Source organism: Pelodiscus sinensis, chromosome 15 (assembly GCF_052426305.1).
Source record: "Pelodiscus sinensis isolate ZL-2025 chromosome 15, ASM5242630v1, whole genome shotgun sequence".
Classification (NCBI taxonomy): domain Eukaryota; kingdom Metazoa; phylum Chordata; order Testudines; family Trionychidae; genus Pelodiscus; species Pelodiscus sinensis.
The window spans coordinates 5,257,601-5,280,368 of record NC_143066.1 but is presented as its reverse complement, the minus strand read 5'-3'; the positions used below and the strand labels follow the sequence as shown (position 1 = coordinate 5,280,368).

The 22,768-nt window shown below is 43.9% G+C and overlaps 1 protein-coding gene across 2 annotated transcripts in view; it reads right to left on the bottom strand.

Moving 5' to 3' along the window:
- ADCY9 (adenylate cyclase 9) overlaps nt 1-22,768 on the bottom strand; it is a 98,202-nt gene that overhangs the window by 25,899 nt on the left and 49,535 nt on the right. The window contains exons 2-6 of one of the 2 annotated variants that reach the window (XM_006130610.5): nt 8,423-8,595; nt 3,865-3,969; nt 1,235-1,452; nt 989-1,091; nt 599-807 (exon numbers count right to left, since the gene is read on the bottom strand). In XM_006130610.5, the coding sequence (XP_006130672.2) occupies nt 599-807; nt 989-1,091; nt 1,235-1,452; nt 3,865-3,969; nt 8,423-8,595 (808 nt within the window). Of the gene's footprint in view, nt 1-598; nt 808-988; nt 1,092-1,234; nt 1,456-3,864; nt 3,970-8,422; nt 8,596-22,768 lie in introns of both variants that reach the window. The other variant, XM_006130609.5, reaches the window with a different exon arrangement.

The window sequence follows — 22,768 nt, the reverse complement described above, 5'->3', positions numbered from 1 at the left end:
CATGGGTTGCTTAGACCTGTCGCCCCTTCCCAGCTGCTTTTCCAGCCAACGTGTTACAAAACTCCTTAAGAACACAAGACTCCTTAAGAACACAAGAACAGAAATACTGGGTCATACCAGTGGTGTAATAAGAGTTTCTATATTTAAATGATTGCTACATCTCTGTCACATTTTATTCTTCACTTCCATGGTACGATAGGGCAGCATCACTGCTGCAACTGACACCAAGAAAGAGTGTAACTTCTCTCCCAAGCAGCAAGTAGAGGCCAGTGTTAGAGGTAGGACACCAGACTTTGATCCAGTATGGCAAATCCTGGTAAATCATAATGCACTACAGCAGGCAGAGAAAGATTCAATATGTACAACATTCTATTTTTAATTAAAAGTACCTCAAATTGTCTTTACTCACTGCTGAGTTGTGGATAAAATAGCATCTTCCCTCTCTCCCACCCTCCAACCTTGTTTCTAAACCCCACCAACTGGGAGATCAAGTTCCAGAAGTTGCTTTAAAACAGAAGTTTTCAAGCCAGCCACCATTTCGGTTCTTTTAGGAGCTGTGACCCCAGCCATTTCTCATACTCTGATTCACTCTATTTACCTAATTGAGACGATAAGAGACAGCACCTCTAGTAGGATGGCAATGATGAACACCACAACTGCTGCAGGCGGGGGAGGGGCTGGGGCCATCCCATGTTTCAGGAAACAAGTGATTGAGAGTATGAGGAAGACTGTTGTGGAGAGGAACACGTCCAGGAGTGAACTGAAGGTAGCACTGGCAAACGTCTTCACAGGAGCATTCTTTATAACCTGTTTGAAATATGGGAGGTAGTGGTGAGAAGTGGACGAGAACATAAATAAGTTTTTCCATGCTTGATTATATTGTACAACACACCATATGCACGTCTAAAACAAATAGAAAGAATACACAGCACTTTACCACCTCAACACTTGGACATAATACTGGAAGACCGCTGTGAAAGGAACATACCTCTTCCTGATAGCTGGTCCTGTAAGCCATCTCCAAGTCCCCATCGAGGAAGTTCAAACTAAACTTGTTAATAGGTGGTTTAAAGAAATAGTCTTTCATCAGACTAAAGAGAAGAGAGAGCTAAAAATTAGAAAATGTACAGCATGATGACCAACATTACACAAGAGCAGGTGAATACAGATTAAATGCATGGGGCACATTTGCTTCCCATACTGTTTTTAAATTATGTAGCTAGTTTTTTCTTACCTGTCTTCTTTAATCACATCCACAAAATGAGCATCTGTCTTCTCTCTGATGTTTTTGAACCTTAGTGGAAGGAGTGCTGACTGGTCCAAACTCACTCCTACCCACCTTCCTTTCTCTTGTAACATCTCATAAAGTGATGTCTGACTGTTGCTCAGCTTCTCTTCCTGTGGTGGACTCAGAAGTCCATTCTGGGTCTTTGGACTGCGTCCTCCAGGAGTCTGCTTTATTGCAAGGAGAAATAAAGCGAGTGAAGGCTTAAGTATGTGAGAAAACACAGACAAGCAGCACAGAAGTTTGAACCTGATGATATTCTAAACAAAAAGAGCTCTCAGCTATGCCTGCAACTGTTTTTATCATTCCACACTGATGTAACAGACATTCCGTATCTCAGAATGACTCATTGACAGACTGACAGTCCTGGAACTTTATTATATTAATAAGGTGAGAAGGGATGATTGTGATTTTCTAGCCTGACCTTCTGTGTGTAACAGCCCATAGGACTTCCCTGAATTAATTTCTGTTTTAATTAGAGAATATCATTTAGAAAAACATCTAGTCTTGTTTTAGAAGTTGCCAGTGATGGACAATCCATCACAACACTTTGTAAGTCATTTAAATGGTTGATTACCCTTATTGATAGAAATTCATGTCTCATTTCTAGTCTAAATTTGCTAAGCTTCAACTTTCAGCCACTGGATTTTGCTATACTTTTGTTTGCTAGTCTGAAGAGCCCTCTATTAGCAAAGGTTCTTTCCTCCTAGTATCTGATTGAACTTTCTCCTCCCAAACACTCCACTGCGCTTTCACTCATCAACTCCTTCCTCCACACTGAGCTAACAGAAGGGCAGCCTTTTTAAACCAGTCTCAACTGATTCTTAATTGGCTCCCATGTGTTCTGATTAGTCTGAATCCCTTGAGTCTGGAAGTCTCCTAATTGGTTCCAGATGTTTTAATTGGCCTGATCACTCTGATTGATTCTAGCAGGTTCCTGCTGGTTCTGGATCAGCCCTTGTAAGTCTACCACTGGGAACAGGGACCTATTTAATCTAGGACTAATATATTTCCCTTCAATTACTCTCCTGTAGCCCTCTGACCTGACCCTGTCACAGTACTTAGACCTTTGTAATGCATTTGACTTGATACCACACAATATTTTGATGATTTAACTGGAACAATATAGAATTAGCATGGTACACAGACAGATGGATAGAGAGCCAAATGCACATTTCCAAAATATATAGCAAGATTTTTCTTATAATCACCCACTAGAAAATACAACAGGCATATTATCCAAGGTTGCACAGTCCTCTTCTAAGCAGGGACAAATGAAGTTCTGCTGAAAATGCCAACAGCTGATACATACTAGTGATCATAACCGCTGCTACCACTTCTGCAGCTGCTGTGGTGGAAAACTCAAAGAAAAATTCAGCCTGTGTGGAGGTTGGTTGTTTCAGAGTTTTTGGTGGTTTGTGGTAGGTGGCACTTAAACAGAAGCAGATGGGCGTAAAAGTATCCTACACATATCACCTCAGCATTTTGAGATGACCAACAACATCTTTCCTTTGAAGTAACTGCCTCCTGATGTGCTGAGGATTGAACAGGAATTGGAATTTCCTGTAGCCTCTTTGCTCTAACTCCCTCAGAGCGAGCGATGGTAGAGGTGTAGTACAAGCTCCACTGAGGTTGCATTCACTGCCCTTTCTGAGTTTAAAAGATGTCTCTGCTGATTTATAATCCAAAGACTGTGTTAAGATTATGCATGGTAAACAAAAAAATGTGGGTCTGGAAATTAATGAACAAAAACTGGTGTGTCAGAAATTAGGCCTAATTAGTGAATACAATAATGTGGTGATGGGCTCTTCCACCTATCATTCTTTCTGTGGGCGTGTAGCAAGATAAAAGGAGGACCACACACTTTTGCTCCAGCTCTGGAGGGAGAGGGACCTAACTGCCTCCTAGTGAGATGCCAGTGACAGAGCTGTGCTGGGGAAAGGCAGGGAGCTCCAGCCTAAGTAATCAAAATGAAAATGAAAGTCAAGGGCTGTGTCTACACTGGCACGATCTTGCGCCAAAGCAGCCGCTCTTGTGCAAAAACTTGCTGCCTGTCTACACTGGCCGTGTGTTCTTGCGCAAGTAAACTGACATGCTACTGTATAAAATCAGGGCTTCTTGCGCAAGAACTATGATGCTCCCGCTCAGGAATAAGCCCTCTTGCACAACTGTTCTTGCGCAAGAGGCCAGTGTAGACAGGCAACATGAATTTCTTGCGCAAGAAAGCCCTATGGTTAAAATGGCCATCAGAGCTTTCTTGCGCGAGAGCGCGTCTACACTGGCATGGATGCTCTTGCGCAAAAGCACGTCCCTTGTGCAAAAGCACATGCCAGTGTAGACGCTCTCTTCTGGAAGAGTTTTTGCACAAGAACTTTTCTGCAAAAGAGTTCTTGTGCAAGAAGCTGCCAGTGTAGACGTAGACGTACATAAAAAGTGCTTCAGCTCTGATGCCCAAAAATTCTGAATTCTGAAATTGGCTCTGCTGCTTACCAGTTATACGGAAGTGAAGAGGAACCCGGTACACAACGAGACAATTAGAATTGATACAGAGAAGTCAGGTGTGAGAGAGCTTAAGTTACCTTGGTATTATTTTTATGTTCATCCTGACAGCCATTTTGAATAGCTCCTTCCTCTATACTGACATCACTGTTGGGTGCGAATGTAACACTACATGAAGGACACGTCTGCAAGAAGAGAAAAAGGATTGAAAACAAATATTCAGTTATCACCACAATTTCATGCATTTCACAAGAGACACATTTTCATTGCCACCAGCAGACTCAGAACTGTACATTGTCAGGCCCTCCCATACTTTATGAAAATCGGCTTATGAATATGCATCACGTGACATATCATTTTTAAAATACAATCTGCTGAATGTGTGTATTCTATTTCAGAGCATTCCTCATTCCTGTATGAGAAGTTAGAAATAAGAACTGTGGGATTGTTTATAAATCTTGACGCGCAAATGAGGGCCATTTGTAATTTCCTGGAGACATAATGGCCTGGTGTTCAAGAAAATGATCTATAAATGGGCTTGTTTTTCCTCGAAGCCCAAACTGTGGTTAATCCTAAAATGACACGCATCCAGGCCTCCTGATGCTGGAACTTATTTTGGATCTTGTACTTTTACACTCAAGGTGAGAAGTCTGAAGTTTGAACATAAAGAATTCCCATTTTGGTCAAAAGGGCGATAGGGTTGAGAAACCAAACAATAGGGCTATGTCTACACTCGCAACTTCTAGCGCAAGGAATACGCAAATGAGGCTAAGCGTGGAATATCGCCGAGCCTCATTTGCATACCTAATGAGCCGCCATTTTTGCAGAAGAGGCTCTTGCGCCAGAAGGAGCTATCTACAGTGCCCCCTCTTGCACAAGAAAAACCCTCCTGTGCAATGCCATTATTCCTGAAAATAATCAGCGAAGCAAAATTGCGCAAGACGGTTTTTGTTGTGTAAGAAGGGGCAGTGTAAATAGCTCCTTCTGGCGCAAGAGCCTCTTCTGCAAAAATGGTGGCTCATTAGGTATGCAAATGAGGCTCTACAATATTCCACACTTAGTCTCGTTTGCATATTTCTTGCGCAAGAAGCCACAAGTGTAGACATAGCCTAGGTGTGATTGCCAGACACCAGGAGACCCCTGCTTGCCAACCAAAATGCTTGCTGGAAACATCTACGTCTGAACAGGGAAAGGATTGGGCCCAAGGTAGGAGGCTGCCTTGCTTGTTAAAGAGATAATAGGGTAAGAATTTGCATCCAACAAGTTTCTTAGTGTATTAGAATTAGCTTGCATGTTTTGTTTATTTTGGATGAGTAATTTACTTGGATCTGTTTTCACTTGCAATCGCTTAAATCTTAGTTTTTATACTTGCTAAAACATGTTTTGTTTAGTATAAAAACACAGTGTAAATAATTGTTACCAGCAGAGGGAGGAGCAACCACAGTGCATGTCTCTCGCAAGCTCACTAACTTTCAACGAGCTGGGGCAGAGAATTGTGGGGCATAAGAGGGGGTGAGGAATGTGGGCTCTGCAAAGGAGTTTGGGTGCAAAGAGTGGGCTCTGTGCTGGGGCAGGGCATTGCCATGCAGAAGAGGATATGGGCTCTGGCTTGGTAGTGCTTACCTTGGGGCTAAAGCAACTGGGTCATCCCTCTGGCAGCATCTCCTAGGCAGGGACACCAGGATGCCTCCACGTGCTGCCCCTGGCCAAAGGGAGCTGTGGAGTCACTCAGGAAAGGGCAAAGCATGGAGATCCCCAGCCACAAGCACCAGATAGCCACTTCTGGGCGTGGTGCAGAGACAGAGCAAATAGGAAGCTTGCCTTACCCCCGCTGCATTACCAGCCTTCTGATGTGGAAGAAATGCTGAGAGTGAGGCAGGCAGGTAAGAAGGGAGAGGAGGAAACCCATGTGGCAGTCAATTTTCAGAAGCCAGACACTAGGGTAATAAGAAGAACACATCAAGGAGCTCTGCATCCCTATGAGACTGGAAGATCTAGTCTTTAGAGGTTTGACTCCATCAGCTGGCTAGGAGGAACCGTAACACAAGTGGAAGGAGAGAATAATATTTTGTTCTCTACCAGTTTAGTTTTGAGATAGAAGAATATACAGTAACAATAAACAGAATCTACATTTCCTAGGCTACCTTTTCTTTCTTCTTAAGAATGCTTGTCATTTTCAGTACTCAGAAATTAATCCATACACTTGATTGCCCTTAGCTTTAGATAATCTGCACTACATTTCTAAAGCAAGCAGCTATCGGTGTACATCTATCTATTTTACAGCGACTGACACGGAGAGCGTCATGCAGGACTAACTGGCAATTTTTGACTGTACAGGGATTATTGTCTTCACTAGGTTTACTGATCTCTATTGCATATTCATGACCAGGATGCTAGATTACTAGATTTCACATAATTTGAAGGCTCTTGTGAGAAAGAGGAAGAAACAAGAGAGGGAGGAGGGGTCGGCTGAGAAAGGAGAGAATTTGACAGTGTTAAATCTGAAGCATGACTAGCTGTATTTCCAATCCTCAAAAAGAGAATAGCATAGCAGTAGCTCAGGGGTTAGAAATGAGCTAATGGAATGTGCCAAAGTACCTGTATACAGCACAGAAACATTTTCTTTTACCATTCAGTGGAGACTGTTCAAAAAGGAATTTGTTAATTTGTCTAATCTCAACTATCGATACTTTAAAATTATTTATTCAGCAGCACATCTGAAAACTAAACATGATTTGTGGGGTGCGTGGATAAATCTCTTTGAATGGTTTTCATTACTCAGACCACACTACAGGCAGTCCCCAAGTTACGCGGATCCGACTTATGTCGGATCCGCAGTTACAAACAGGGCCCTCCCTCTCCCTGGTCTCCAGCAGACCAGGGAGAGGAAGCAAAGCGGCAGAACACGCGGGCAGCGGACAGCCCAGACGCGTCTAGCCTGTCCGCTGGTCGCGTGCTCCGCGGCTTTGCTCTGCTTTGCTCCCCGTCCCCCTGCTCTGCAGACCAGGGGGACGGGGAGCAAAGCGGCGGAACACACAGGCAGCGGACAGCCCACACCAGGGGGACGGGGAGCAAAGCAGAGCAAAGCTGCGGAGCACGCGGCCAGCGGACAGCCTAAACGCGTCTGGGCTGTCCGCTGCCCGCGTGTTCCGCCGCTTTGCTCCCCGTCCTCCTGGTCTGCAGACCAGGGGCACAGGGAGCAAAGGAGAGCAAAGCCGCGGAGCACAAGGGCAGCAGGACAGCCACGGCGCGTCTGGGCTGTCCCGCTGCCCCCGTGCTCCGCGGCTTTGCTCCGGACGCCTGTGGCACAGCAGCTGGGGCACTGCCGGTTGGTCCCGTAGCGCCGCTCTGGGCACTACTGGACCAACCCAGCGGCACCCCAGCTGCTCTGCCCCAGGTGTCCTGATTCAGCCACTGCTGGTCAGTTTCTGCAGTGGCTGAATCAGGACGCCTGGGGCAGAGCAGCTTGGGTGCTGCTGGGTTGGTCCAGTAGCGCCGAGGAGCAGCAGCGCTACTGGACCAACCCAGCAGCACCCCAGCTGCTCTGCCCCAGGCGTCCCCAAGTCAGCCGCTGCTGAAACTGACCAGTGGCTGACTACAGGAAGCCCCTGCCCCGGGCTTTCTGGAATCAGCCGCTGATCAGTTTCAGCAGCAGCTGACTTGGAGATGCCTGGGGTTCTTAAGTTGAATCTGTATGTAAGTCAGAACTGGCGTCCAGATTCAGCCGCTGTTGAAACTGATCAGTTTCAGCAGCGGCTGAATCTGGACGCCAGTTCCAACTTACATACAGATTCAACTTAAGAACAAACCTACAGTCCCTATCTTGTACGTAACCCGGGGACTGCCTGTAATGTTATGAACAAAAAACAAAGCATCTGAGCAAGCAACAGAAGGTTTCTGTGATGGGGTGTTCACCTCGCACAGCATTAGAAAGGGTTAAAATAACTGCCCAGGCTTCAGCTAGGGGAGTAGCCAGGGAGCAAAGAGTTGATTAAGGGAGGCTCAGCTGGCAGGAATAGGCTGGGTCTATAAGCCCAGGATCTGAGGGCAGGGACTCCCTGAGGAGGAGTGCTTGAGAACTACAGGGAGGTAATCTGCAGTCTCTCTCTGGGAAGAGGATGGAGGCAATGGTTTTGGTACTGGTACTCTCAGAGAAGGGGTGGGAGCCACACCAGGAAGAGTAGGAATCAACCCATGAAGGAGCATTGAAGGCAAAAGGGGTAGAGGCCAGAACTACTGAGCTGAGGGTCCCTGGACTGGAACCCAGTGTAGCAAACAGGCTCAAGTTCCCCTACTGGCCTCTGGAGAAGTAGCACCATCAAGATTGTCTGGGACTGTTTGTATAGAAAAGGGAAATATGGCGGCTGGATCATGAAGAGGAGGCTGCAGTTCCTGGCGTGAGCTGGGTCAGAAGGGTGGAAGGAAGACAGGAGAGGCACCACCTGAAGGGAGTGTGCCAACTGGCTGAGCTAATCCCCAGGATAGCCAACAGGAGGTACCACTTCGGTGAACTGACCCAGTCACAGTCTCTTTTATCTCTATGCCGATAACCTGCTTCATATCTCTACAGCTCTAAAAATACTTTGTACGCATTGAAACAAAACAAACAAAATAACCCCAACAACGACCAACCCTAACCTTGGGTTTCTCTGAGTGTTTGAGAGTCTTTGCCAAATCACCAATACTCTCAGCGGATGGTGCTCCCTGTATCTTGGTTCCATCTCCTGCCTCCAGGCCAGGAACTAATACCTGTGAACAGCTGCAATGGGATTCCTTCAGCTTCTTACCAGATATCAGGTAAGTCTTTAAACCTGCGGGGGGAAAAAAATCATACATTTAGAAAGTCATGTATGGAAGCAATTCTTAATTTTCATTCTTTGATTTCTTAGATATACAATATGGATAATAGGATTTCCACACCCAATGAACATCAGGACTCAATGATACAAACCTCAAAAATTTGGATAATATTAGTTTTAAGATGCTGGGAGTTACATTTTTCTATCTGAAATATACCATGCTGGGAAATCCAAATAGTCTAGAATGACCATAGAGATGGTTGAAGGATGCATACTTTATTCTGCTCTCTCTCTTGTATTCATTCAGACAAATCTATGGCCTATGCATGGGACTAGAAGTCAGACTGGCTGGAGCAGCCCATATCGGTCCCATAGTGCACAGGGTCTGTTCTGGACAGCTAGAGCGCCCCTGCCAGCAGCGGGCACTGCGGGGCTGGAGCAACCCCCTGCCCAGAGCAGGTGGGGGAGCTGCTCCAGCCCCTACCACTTAACCAGAACCAGTAAGCCTTACTCATTATGGGTGAGGCTTACTCGTTAACTGTTTAACCTTCACATCCCTAATACACATGCTAGCAAGACCAAAACTAGCAGTTAAGATGTGGCATCATGGGCTTTAGTGCATGCTGCACAAGCCTGCCAGAACTCTTCGTATGCCTACTTAAACTTCAGGCAGACCTCTGACTGCAATGTAGACATACTCTAACTCGTAAGCTGAGAATTGGTGGAGACGCACTAGCAATTGAGAGATGTTTTTGCCATTCTAGAGTTGGGTGTTTGGACATGTATATGTTTTATTTAATAGTACATACATTTATATAGTTTGTCCAAAAATTTGTTTAAAGTAAACGAGGCTTAACAGAAACTCATTTTGGTATCTAACCATCATTTTATGCACTTCATTACAAAAGCTATTTGATGTCCATACTGAGAGGATCAAATTATTTACAGTAGACTCAGTTACTTATGAATACTATGGGTTTCTGACTGTAGCCTATCTACTGATTCCGAGGTAGAACTTGCTTTCCCTCCTGCTCCAGCCAGGTTGTTCACTAGCTCACAGACAATTATGCCCTTACAGGGGTTCATCTGCATATCACTACTCTGCACTTTGACACCAGCTCCTGGAAGACTTGTATTGATAGACACACACTTATTTGCCACTGTTTTAACTCATCCCAGTTATCAGTCAGCTCAACAAAGAACTCATCACAGTTATCAGTCAGCAAGCAATTACACTTTTATTATAGCTTTGCAGCACAAACTCACTTATCCACTGAATTTATTCTCTCTTATTTTAAAAGTCCCCTTAAACTTGTTGGGCTCATTTATTATTTGCCTGTCCAATGCTTTTCTTCCCCCCCCCCAAAAAAAGCTGCCCCCTCTGTTTTCTATGTTATGGCAGTATACTATTATGTTTTTATAACAGAACAGAAACAAATACAATGTTATACAGTATTTGAGTTCTTTGACAACACTTATGTATACATATTATGTAAATACAATTATCTCCAGTTTGAGTTCTGCATCCATCGAAAAAGGGAAAAGCCTGTACTGCAGTAATTGAAAACTTGTTTGTAAAAGCAATGTCTCATTTCTTCACAACCCTTAACCGCAGTGGATTGTGATTCCTCTATTCCAACTCCACCCTTCGTACTTCCTATATGGGGCAAACCTACTAACCAAAAGCAGTTTTGGGCACCAAGTATTCTCACACACAAGCTTTTGTCCCTTATGTTTTAATTCTAAGGTCTAAGCAGGGTAGCCTAACCTATTAAAAAAACATCTTTGACCACCTTCTCCACCCTCCCAACGCCCATCACAAACACTAACCATGGAGCATAACATAACAAAATGTTTGATTCATTGCTAGACACACTATCACCACCATTCTGCAGTAAATGTTTTACTTTAATAATGTCAAAATTAATGGCACTATTCATATGCTTGAAGTGAATGAAGCACATGCGTTTGCAGGCTCAAGCCTTTAGGAAGTAAATTAGGTGCAATTCTTGTCATCATTTGAAATTTAACAAAAATGCTTTAAAGTCTTTGATCCTAGTACTTTCCTAGCTGACCTTTGTCACATTTATTTTTGTTTTTGTAATTAAGTCTCCGCTAGCCTAGCTAAATGATATGCACTTTGCTCTATTTGCAGTGATTCCAATTAAATTGCTTAGCAAGACAGTTTTTGCTATTAAGCAAATTAATTCATTTAATAAAAGCTGTTCATTTTATAAAATTTATGATTTCTTCAGATTGATAAATTGATGACACACTCAAGTCATTACAAAATGGTATCATTTTCTTTTTTCCTCCAATTCTAGCAAGTAACTACAGACCACATTTTGTCACGTGGAAGAAATAAAAAGGACAGAATATCTAAAATATTCACACCAATCAACAGACAGCAGGCTTAATCAGGTGAGTACCTCAGCGGTATTAAATTAATCTGCTACCAATAGGGGGCAAGGCTGTTATTTTATGTGTAACACAGCAAACATTTGGAGCAGTATTTGTGTATCCAGCTGCCCAACACAGCATATATGAATCAGTCCATCACAGTAAAGAACATGCTTTAATATGCTGCACTACTACATTCATAAAAGAAACCTCATAACATTTTTACTAAAAAAAATTCCTCCCTTATTTCGTCTGTTCATTTCTCTTCTACCAGATATATTTCAGTTCAAAGCTTTGTCCTGTGCAACTGATGAGAGCCACAGTGGGGATCTCTCTTCCTGCCCAACTATCACAAAAAATGGGATCAAACTGGACAAAGAGCACTTTCTAAGAGGTCGCAACTTGGACAAATGAAAACAAAATTTCATTCCCCAAATTACTCTTTCAGTTTTTTACCTTCAGATATTTCAGCACTAGAACAGCTTAATTACAAGAATATTATCAGGAAGACGCATTCTCCCATTCTCCTCTCTCATACTGCAAAAAGGCTGAAATGTTTTTACCTCAATATTACAACCCTCCCTCCATATTTCTGCAAAGATCCACTCTGGAACATTTCTACCCAAGGAGTGAACACTTTGTTAAATTATAGTGAAGGGGAGGGAGAAAGAAGGGTACTCTTTGCAATCTTAACTAATTAGTCACTGTCACTCTCAATGTAATATTAAATTGGGACTCTATAGTACATAAACTAATCTGTTTTGACAGCATGTTTGCATAGGTCTTGTGCCCTTTCTTCAGTTCTTCATAGTAAATGAACAAACTCTCAAATCTGAAGACTTATGTTCTATTCTGAAAAAAATGTCATTGTCCTTCTGTCGTTTAGGATGAGTAGACAGTTCTCATACCCACAGTATGGAGAATAGAAAAAATGAAGTAACTAAAACATCCTGATTCTGCTGAAAACACCATGAATAAATGTTCTGCAATACACAGAATCATTTTTTCCTTGTGCAAGATTAATATTGGATTTGTAAGCAAAAACAGCGCTCTCAGAAGCCTGGAAAGCAGACATTACTATTACAAACAATAATTAAAAACAAAAAAGACTTCCTTTGTTATCTCAAAAGGAAGACTATAGATCCTGCAAAACCAGAATTACAGTAGTCTCTCTGGCTAGGTCTACACTACAGAGTTTTTGCGCAAAAACTTGCGGAGAATCCACACCTCAAGCGTGTTTTTGTGCAAGTAAATCGACAGAACAGAGGGGTTTTTCTGGGGTAGATATTCCTCTTTCTATGAGGCATAACTCCTTTTTGCGCAAAAGTTCTTGTGCAAAAAGGTGTGTGTGGATGGGCAACAGGGTTTTTTTGTGCAAAAACAGGAAAGAGGAAAAAGCACTGGTGCCCTGATAGCCATTCTGTAGATAGCTATCAGTGCTTTCTTTCGAGAGAGTGTCCATACAATGTACTCGCTCTCTTGCACAAGAAGTTTTTGCGGAAGATTTCTTCCGCAAAAAGCTTCTTGCACAAAAAGCCTGTAGTGTAGACATAGCCTCAGTGGGAAACATCCTTCTAACAGTTTTAAATGTGTCACTTTTCTGATTCATCCTGTGTTATGAGATAGGAAAAAAAAACTCCTGATCTTCTTTCTACAGTGTCCACTATTATATAAACTTTTAGCATGTCCTTTCTTGTTCATTTTTTTCAAAAACTGTCCCTCTTTTCAAAAACTGTTCCCTAATTGTTTCCACTGCACTTCTGTGAACCCTCTTTTAATGCTACAATAACCATTTTGAGAAAGTATGACCAATACTTAAAAGAGTATATAATAATGTAAGGAACAATGGGGCTGCATTAACGTTGCATTGGAAACATTAATTCTGGCCTTAACAGCCCAATGATCAAAGAAAATTTGTATTGGGAAGGTTTCTCTGATTTTCAAAAGAAATTATATTTTGGATATAAGAAACCATCTTGATGAAAGTTCTGTCAAAATAAATAAGTTGTGTTCTGCCTGATCTGGAGTGCTGACCTGACACAGGGTCTCCCACAATCCAGATAAGTGCCCTAACCACTAGACCTCAGTGTCAGTTTCTCTCTCTGGCCCAATGAATATTTAATTGTTTCTACAAAGCGTAACAGCTCCCACAGACAGCTAAGAGCACAGATTTGATACTGGGTCTCCTATACCCCAAAGGAATGCCCTAGCCACTGGTTTAATTCTAGTTTCTGTCTTGCTTTTTTGACCAGAAATTTCTTCCTGGTCCTCAGAAAGTTTTTGGTGTTGATGAATCAGAATTTTCAGACAAAAATTCCAAATCAACTGCAATTTGAACTCTGTCACATACCTGTCCACCAAATTAACTCTTAATTCAAATCTCTCCTTAAAACACACTTCTCCACAGATACCTTTCAATGACAGCCAATCAATATGACAGATCTTTGATGTTAAATCTTCAGTCTATCATGTGTCTCTCCATTTTATAAGCTGTCAGATTAATTTGAGATGGGACCATATCTTTTTTGCCACGTTTGTCCATTACACAACAAACTGTTAATGCTAAAGAACATTATGTATTAAATGAGAGTCTACAGCTTACCATTGTTGCAAAAAAAGTAAACATTCTGGGATGTATTAGTAGGAATGTTGTAAGAGAGACCCGAGAAGTAATTCTTCTCCTTTACTCTATGCTGATTAGCCCTCAACCAGGCCTGCCAATGGGGGGGGGTAAAAGGGGTAGTTGCCCTGGGCTGCTTTAAATTGCCACTGGAGTGCTGCACTGTGCACTCCAGTCAACTCTGAGGGTTGGAGGGAGAGGTGAGAGTGCTGCGCTTTGTCCCAGTCCCACCCCTTCCACCTCAGGCCCCCCTCCTTCTAGGGGACAGAGCTGGCCCATACACACACACCTTGCTCGGGGGCCCACGGAAGCTGTCGGCCCCCCTGGCCTCAACTGGAGTATTGTGTCCAATACTGGGCACCACGTTTCAGGAAAGAGATGGACAAACTGGAGAGATCCCAAGAGCAGCAAACAAAAATTAGACGTCTAGAAAACTCAACCTAGGAAGGAAGATTGAAAAACCTGAGTTTGATTAATTTGAAAAACAAAATAAGACAGAGATGGGATATGACTAGGGATGTTAAAAATGAAAATAATATGAAGTGTGTAACTGATAACATTTCTATTGGTTACATGATTAACCTCCCAGGGCTGCCAGGATTCCCAGACCGACAGGGCTGCCGGAGTTTTCAGAATTCCAGTGGAAGATATCAGCTACCCAATTAGACTCTTACATCCTGAGATATGATGCTAGTTTTCAAGTACATAAAAAGTTATTACAAGGAGTGAGGTAAGTTGGTCTTGGTAACCTCCGGGGATAGCAATGGGCTTAAATTTCAGCAAGGGAGGTTTAGGTTGGACATTAGGAAAGACGTCCTGTCAAGAGTGGTTAAGCTCTGGAATAAACTACCTAGGGAAGCTGTGGAATCTCCAGCATTGTAGATTTTTTTTTTTTTTAACAGCAGCGCCCACCAAGTGCTCGGGGCTGTCCCCGCCCCGGACGCGTGGTGCATGCACGGTGCCAGAGCCGGCCCCGGGCACATGGGGAGCGCCGGCCCCGGGCGCGTGGCAAATTGGGCGCTCTGGCCCCCGGGCGTGCGGCGAATTGGCCGCCCCGGCCCCCAGGTGTGCAGCTGTGGGGGGCGCTGGCCACGGGAGCGCAGCAAATTGGCCTCCCGTCCCTGGGCACGCAGCTATGGGGGGGAGGGTGCCGGCTTTGGTCGCGCGGCTCTGGAGGAAGCTGGCCCCAGGCTTGCTGCGAATTGGCGGCTCCCCCCCGCCCGTGGCCACGTGGCGCATACGATTTCTGGCCCCCGGCATGTGGCTCATGGGGGTGTGGCATATGCGCGGCCCCGCCCCCAGGTGCGTGAGTGTTCCCGCCCTCTGGTGCCCAGCAGGCGAACGGCTACGGCCCCTGGCGCCCAGCAGCTTCAAATGGTTGGGGACCACTGGTTTAGATATTTAGTCTTGCTATGAGTGCAGGGGATTGGACTAGAAGGCCTCTGGAGGTGCCTTTCAGTCGTACCAGTCTATGATTCTACAAATACAGAGAGAAAAAAAAACCAAATAAATTATTCTAATCTTAGTAACTTTTTTACTTCCTTCTCCAAAAACGTTACAGTATACTATTGTGGATAATGAATAAAGTTAATGGCAAGCATTACTGGTGGCAATATAAATAGTAAGCATGCATGATGGATGAAAGTATATCCCATAAAACATCATAATTTGAAGTTCTGGAGGCATGCTTACAATTTGTAAACTAAATTAAGTCAATTTTAGGCACACAAATTGATTTCAAGAGAATCCAGAGAATGGGGACGCACCAATTTAATCACATCAATTTAGTAATCTATTTACTTAAATTGTGCAATTCCTGTGTGTTGACAGGGCCACAGTTAAGCTTCCATCATGTGTATCACTTGATACACATACCAAATTAGCCTCTCAAGTTAGGCCACTGCCTTCTAATTATGCCCTGGGTGACACCTAGGCAACTTCCATTGCTTTCAGCGACCTCTTGCACAGGAGTAATCGACTAGGAGTTTAATAAACAATTCTGGACAGATTCCAAAGTCTGCTCATTATTAGCTATGTTAGCTTTTCAGCTATAACAAGAGTAAAAAGCTGTACATTTGTTTTAAATGGTAGCATCTGCATCTCTGGCTGAATTATGTAAAGCAGGGCTGCGCAAAATACTGCCCACTGGACAGATTCAGCCCACAAAGCCACCAGATCTGGCCCACAGTAAAGCTCTCTGCCTGCCCCACTGCTGCTCGGCTCTCAGAAATGCTGGCTGCGGGGTATGTATGTCTGTGAATGTTGCAAGACTGGGGAGAGGGAGGAGAGGCTTCTCACAATGCCCCTGACTCCAGCAAAATCTTGCATCTTCAGGCAGCATGGGAAATACCGCTCACCCTCCCCCCCAGGCTCACAGCACTCAGTTTAGAGCAGCACATATGGCCACTGAAGCTGCTCTGAGGACACGTGAGGGCACGGAAAGAAGGACCCTAGCTAAAAACCGTCTGGGCTGCTGGCTGGGAGCCACCCAAGTAAGTGCCTCCCAGCCACAGCCTGCCTCTGACACCCCAGCCCTCCCTCTGCACTCCTACCCTATGTAATCCAAACCATCTGCACCTCTGCTCCTAAAACCATATCCCTTCCCAGATCCTGCACCCCCTCAGACACTCCTCCCCCAGGTCAGAATCCTCTCCTGCGCCTATACTCCCTTCTGGACACTGCACCCCCTTCTGCACTAAGGTTCCGTGCCCAGGTCACAACCCCTTCCTTCACCTAAGCTCCCTCCCAGATCCCACATACATCCCAATACCCCATGTAAAAGACGACAATCTGCTGAGTAAGAAGGTGTTATTTTTACATAGTTCCTTTTCATAGTAAAATTAAATTTTATGTAACCCACCAAACAACAACACACACATACATTAAAAGCCAACGTTTTCACATAGGTCGTAAGTGGAAAATATATTTTCAAAATGTCTGGGTGTCTTCATTACATGCAAAAAAATGTATGCCCCTTCTATAGCAACTTCTAAAACTACACTTTACACATTCAAACCTTATTTCAATATTGGATAACTGTTTGCATATTAAATGTTTGCGTTAACCTGTCACTGTTGTAATACCAGAACACATAGTGAGATAAAGATATTGTTTGAAAAGGCTTGTAAGTACTTTGGCAAAGCTACTAATGTACACTTCTACTTAGCATCCAACTTCCATATTATAGCTAGTGTTCACTTCAATACGTAAATCAGCTTTTCTGCATAAACACTTATTGCCACTGAAGCCTCTTGCACATGCTTACTGACCTTTGCATTCTGCAAGGGACCTTAAAAATAGTTATTTGTCAGATTCTAGACAACACAAAAGATTCTTCAAATGTAACTGCTGTCCACTGGCTCACAGTAGTTAAAGTAAAACTACATTAAGCAAAAGAATACCTTCACAAGGCTATGCAAGCTTTCATGCTAAATGAAAACAAAGAACCCAGAAAGATGATCAAGGCAAAAGCAATCATTTTCAAGACAGAGACCATTCCCATATCTGCATATGGCTCCTTTAAACATACCAGTTTCCAAAGCAGAGAACAAGGTCAGTGTTTTCTCACCCATCAGCATATATCAGCACTGTCTGGCACTTAGTTTATTTGAATGCTTTTTATTAAATCTACTATATATTTGAGAGAGTTTCTCTCTCCTCCTAAATGGTAAGAACGAAGACCACCAAATTTGGCATATTACTTCCTCTTGACATAACTTAAAGCAAGATAAGGTTTGGTGGTGCTGGGAAAATGGGCTGTGCCTAGAATGGGATTGCCTCTCATAAAACCATACAGAAAAGAAACAGAATCACCAAGACGACGAAAGGAGATGGCAGAGGGCAGGCCTCCTGTCCCCTCTTTCCCCATTTGCGACTACCGCAACCCTGAGCCTCCCACCCTGCAGGCACTCTTTAGAAAGGGGGGGCTGAAGCACCCCTCCCTCCCCTTCCTCCAGTTCATATAGGAACACTGCTGGCTGTTTTTCTTTGTCAAGGAGGGAGGAGAAAGTGCACACATTGCCGCATTCCTCATTCTGGCTGGGGAGTGCAGAGGGCAGACAAACCTGGACCTGCCGCAGACAGGGAACAGGAACCCCTCCCACAGCTGTGCCTCTGGAGATGCAGCAGCCATGGAGAGGTGCTTCTCACCTGGCCCCAAACTGCTGAGGTGAGAGAAGGCTGGGGCAGTTCTCTCCCTAGGGCAGCTTGCATGTTGAACCCCTCATCCCTAGCCTCTTCGCAGAGCACTGATTGAAATGAACCATGTGCATTTTCATTTTATACACAAAATAACATCAATGCCAAGAAAAAGCCACAAAGCAGCATTCAGAAACTTGAGTGACGAGTGTGGTGTAAACATGGTAAAGCATAAGAGCAGTGCCTTGAATCATCCCGTTCACCAGTAAATGGTGAATGGAGAGAGGATCCTATCCAGATGCACATCTCCTACCTGGTTCTGGCTTGTGGGTAAGAGGTCTGTTACTGTATCTATCGGACAGTCTGCTTTTTGAGTCCTCCTCTTCTATGAAGAATTCAAGTGCCTGCCTCAGCTACTCAGAATTTTTGCAAACTGCAGCAGCAGGAGGATGAAATGGCCATTGCTCTTGATGGTATTACTGCTCCTATGGGATTGTGAATGCCAAATATGAAACCGGCCAGATATTTATTGTTTTCCTAACGGAGCTGGGAAAACCTGGCATAGAAACAGACATAAGGAACTGTGGCTCTGCAGGATTTTAGGATCATCCTAAAATGATGCAGAAAAGTATAAGCTAACACATTAAGGGCAAAAAGGGGGCCTTTTTTCATAGACTGGCTTTGCATTCGAAACGTTTTGTTGGTATAATAGAACTGACTTACAGATACCTCAGGAATGGAGGTTGTTCGAAACTCTGAAATATTCGTAACTCTGAAGATGTTATGGGATGCTCCTGAGGGCCAACCGCTTGGAGCAAGGGCTCACAACTGTGCCTGCAAACTTCAGCACCTTTACCTTCTATCCGTAAGTGGCTGCCTGGCAAATGGGGGTGTTCACAGATAGCTGGTTCCAGCCCTCTGCTGCAAGGGTGGTAAGTGAGGCACCCGGAGGCACTGTGGCATCTGTGGGTGTGTGGAGCATGGGCCCCAGCTCCAGCAGCAAACATTCAAGGCCAGGTTCCAGCAGGACCTCGGGAAGTTTCTTTCTTGGAGTGGGAGAGGAGAGAGCACTGCACCCTTGGCTTACAGCTATGTCTCAAAACTCAGCGTCTTCACCTCCTACCTATAGTGGCAGCCCCTATGTGAGGAGTAGGGGGTGGAGGTGGGAGTGGGGATTAGGGATGTAAAATTGCATTTAAAAAGCTAACCATGTAACTGCTAAAAATCCTAGCGGTTACACACTGCGAGCTCTGTAGTAGAAAGTTTAAATAAGCAAGCTGTATACTGCAGAGCCCACAGCGAAGCCCCCGCACCTAGCGAGGCTTTGCTGCTGCAGTGAAGCCTCTTCCCTGACAGCCGAGCAGACAAGAGCTGCCAGCCTTGTTCCTGGGGAGGAGGCTTCATTGCCACTTTCCCAGGAGCGAAGCCGCCTCCCTGGGAGCAGAGCCAGCAGGGGAGCCAGCTTGAACATGCTGCTCCAGCCCCTTCCAGTTAATCAGAACCAGTATGCATTACCTGTTTAGAGTGATGCTTACTAGTTAACCCATTAACATCCCTAGTGGGGACAAGCAGCCCAGATGCACAGTATCATAGAAGATTAGGGTTGGAAGAGACCTCAGGAGATCATCAAAAGCAGGACCAACTCCAGCTAAATCATCCCAACCAGGGCTTTGTCAAAGCCGGATAATATAACCACAATACAATATTTGCTAGCTGTTTTTTTATGGTCTCTGTTGCTGCCTGATTGCTTATTTCCCGTTCCACATGGTGGCCGGCTGACAGGTCAGTCTGTAATTCTGGAGTTCACATCTTTTAGATTCTACTGTATAATAATGTCTGTTAGGGCAATGGGATTTTTTATGGCATTTTAAAATAGCATACAAGTGCTTTTGCAAGGGTTTGCTGGTATAGCTACACTGGTAAAATCCTTTCTGGGGTAAACCTTGTTCCAATCTAGATAAGACCTTAGGGAAAAGTTGTCTTTTTTCTCTGCACGTCTGTTTTCCATTTCTTCATACTGTTTTCAGCTCTGATACTTTCTTCCTCCCCTCTAATACCACTGTTTCTTATCTTCATTACAGTAGAAACTCAGAGCTACAAACACCAGAGTTACGAACTGACCAGACAAGCATACACCTCATTTGGAACTGGAAGTATGCAATTAGGAAGTAGCAGAAAAAAGAAAATTTAGTATAGTACTGTGAAACCTACTAAAAAATTGAGCAAAAGTTTTTAAAAAATTAGTCAAAGCGAGATAACTGTTTCTGTGCTTGTTTCATTCCACTTTAGATGATTAAAAGAAATGTTTTTTCTTCTGCATAACAAAGCTTCAAAGTTGTATTAGGTCAGTGTTCAGTTGTAAACTTTTGAAAGAACAACCGTAACATTTTGTTCAGTTACAAACATCTTAGGAATAGAGATTGTTTGTAACTCTGACGTTCTACTGTACTGTAATCACTGCTAAAGAGATCAGTTCTGTATTAAGCCAAGGGAAAGGGAAAGTTTATTCCTTGTAAAAGTGAAAAGAGAAGACAGAAAGATGGAATCCCAGGTCTCCATGAAGAGTAAGGAAGATTAGAAGACTAGCTGCTGAGCAGGGCCAAGGAAGAGCTCCAGGCAGACAGCTGGCAAACTGAATCAAAGCAAGCTCTCAGGTGACCACTATCCAGAGATTCAGAGTTTTAAAACTGGGTGATCCTAGGACTGTGCATTGAATTTAAAGCCCTGCATCATAATACAGCTTAATAACTTGTCACTAGCTACAGTCAAGCACCTGACAAGCTAATTTTCATTTTGACTTAAAAAAACCACACCATTAAATTTTGTATTCATAGTACACATCTAATTGAGGGTATGTCTACACTAGCCCCCTAGTTTGAACTAGGGAGGCTAATATAGGCATTCGAAGTTGCAAATGAAGCCCGGGATTTAAATATCCCGGCCTTCATTTGCATCTTCCCAGGCGCCGCCATTTTTAAATCCCCCTTAGTTCAAATTAGGATCTCTAATTTAACCTACCGGTACACCTTGTTCCATGAAGAGTAACGGTAGATTGAATTAGAGATCCTAATCCGAACTACTTACTCCGTGGGCACGGAGTTCGGACTAGGATCTCTAATTCGAACTACCGTTACTTTTCATGGAACAAGGTGTACCGGTAGGTCAAATTAGAGATCCTAATTTGAACTATCTACTCCGTGCTGCATGTAGCCGTGGGCACGGAGTTCGGACTAAGGGGGATTTAAGAATGGCGGCGCCCGGGAAGATGCAAATGAAGCCTGGGATATTTAAATCCTGGGCTTCATTTGCAACTTCGAATACCTACATTAGCCTCCCTAGTTCGAACTAGGGGGCTAGTGCAGACATACCCTAATTCTTTCATGCACCAAAGCAGTAATCTGGATGAGAAAAATATTCTTAAATCTCATTTAAATTGTCACGTTATTCAAAATGGCTTGACTGACATTCTGTGATGTCACTGAACTTGCCTAGCAAGGTTACATAAAGGTTACACTAAATATGATTAACTATTCATTCACTGAGTATTTGATTTTTGGTCAAGTTTCTTTGGCTTGCTACTGTATATGAAGATGAGTTAATCCCCAGGACAGTCCTCACAACAAAGGCAACATGGGTCTAGTTTGGACAATCAAACCCATTTTTTAGTCCAAGGAAGATACAAAGATAGCTGTCAACCAAACAAGCAGAAATACCCCGGTATATAGTGGAGCTGGGTACAAGAAATACTTCTACTGCTCCAAGGTTGATTATTCTACAGATCACGCCATGTTGTTCTCTGCATTCCGTATAAACCTAGCAGTGCAGCCAGTCAGTTTCATCATCAAACCAAATGCAAGTCCAACGCAAGAGGAGAACTAGCTCTTCAGTCTGTTCATGTTCGACGTTTGGTTAATTCATTCTTTGCAAACCCATTTTCAAACTTGCTGCTAATAACCAGTAGGTTAATTTTCAAACTTCCCTAAGGCAGAAAGCAACTACTAGTGAGCACAGGAATGTATTTAGTATGCAAAAGCAATTTATATGTAAATTAGTGGGCCACATTCTCAGCTGGCAGAGATACCCACAATTCTACTGCAATTTACAGTAGCAGAGCCTTCCCATCTGTCAACACACAGTACAGATTATGTCAATCACAAGACTGACTTAGTGGGTGTAAGAGTACTTATGTGTTTTCAACTGTGAAGAGAAAACTGTTTTCAATGTGGCCCCACTGCTGTTTAAGAGAACTTTGATTTCACTTTATCAACATAAACATCATCACATTTTAAATAAACAATCCCAACTAATCAGCTGGCAGATTACCCTAATGATCAGAAACTTCAATAGGTCTTGTGTAGGGACGTGAAAGTATAACCATCTACACACGATTAACTGAGGAGCCTTGGCTCATCAGTTAACCTTCATGATTACATGCAGCCGCATCCTCCCCACTGCTGCCTCTGTATCAGAGGGGGTATGTCTACACTACCACCCTAGTTCGAACTAGGGTGGTTAATGTAGGCAACCGAAGTTGCAAATGAAGCCCGGGATTTAAATATCCTGGGCTTCATTTGCATCTTGCCGGGAACCGCCATTTTTAAATCCCCGGTAGTTCGGACTCCGTGCCCGCGGCTACACGCAGCATGGAGTAGGTAGTCCGAATTAGGCTAATTCGAACTACCGTTACTCCTCGTTCCACAAGGAGTAACGGTAGTTCGAATTAGAAAGCCTAATTCGAACTACTTACTCCGTGCCGCGTGTAGCCGCGGGCACGGAGTCCGAACTACCGGGGATTTAAAAATGGCGGCACCCGGCAAGATGCAAATGAAGCCCGGGATATTTAAATCCCGGGCTTCATTTGCAACTTCGGTTGCCTACATTAACCACCCTAGTTCGAACTAGGGTGGTAGTGTAGACATACCCAGGCAGTGGGGTGGGGAGGCGCATACCAGGGGGCTGCCTGATACAGAGGCAGCAGCATGGGGGGAGGGAGGCAAAAGCCAATATATGCATGGAGAGCTGCTGCCT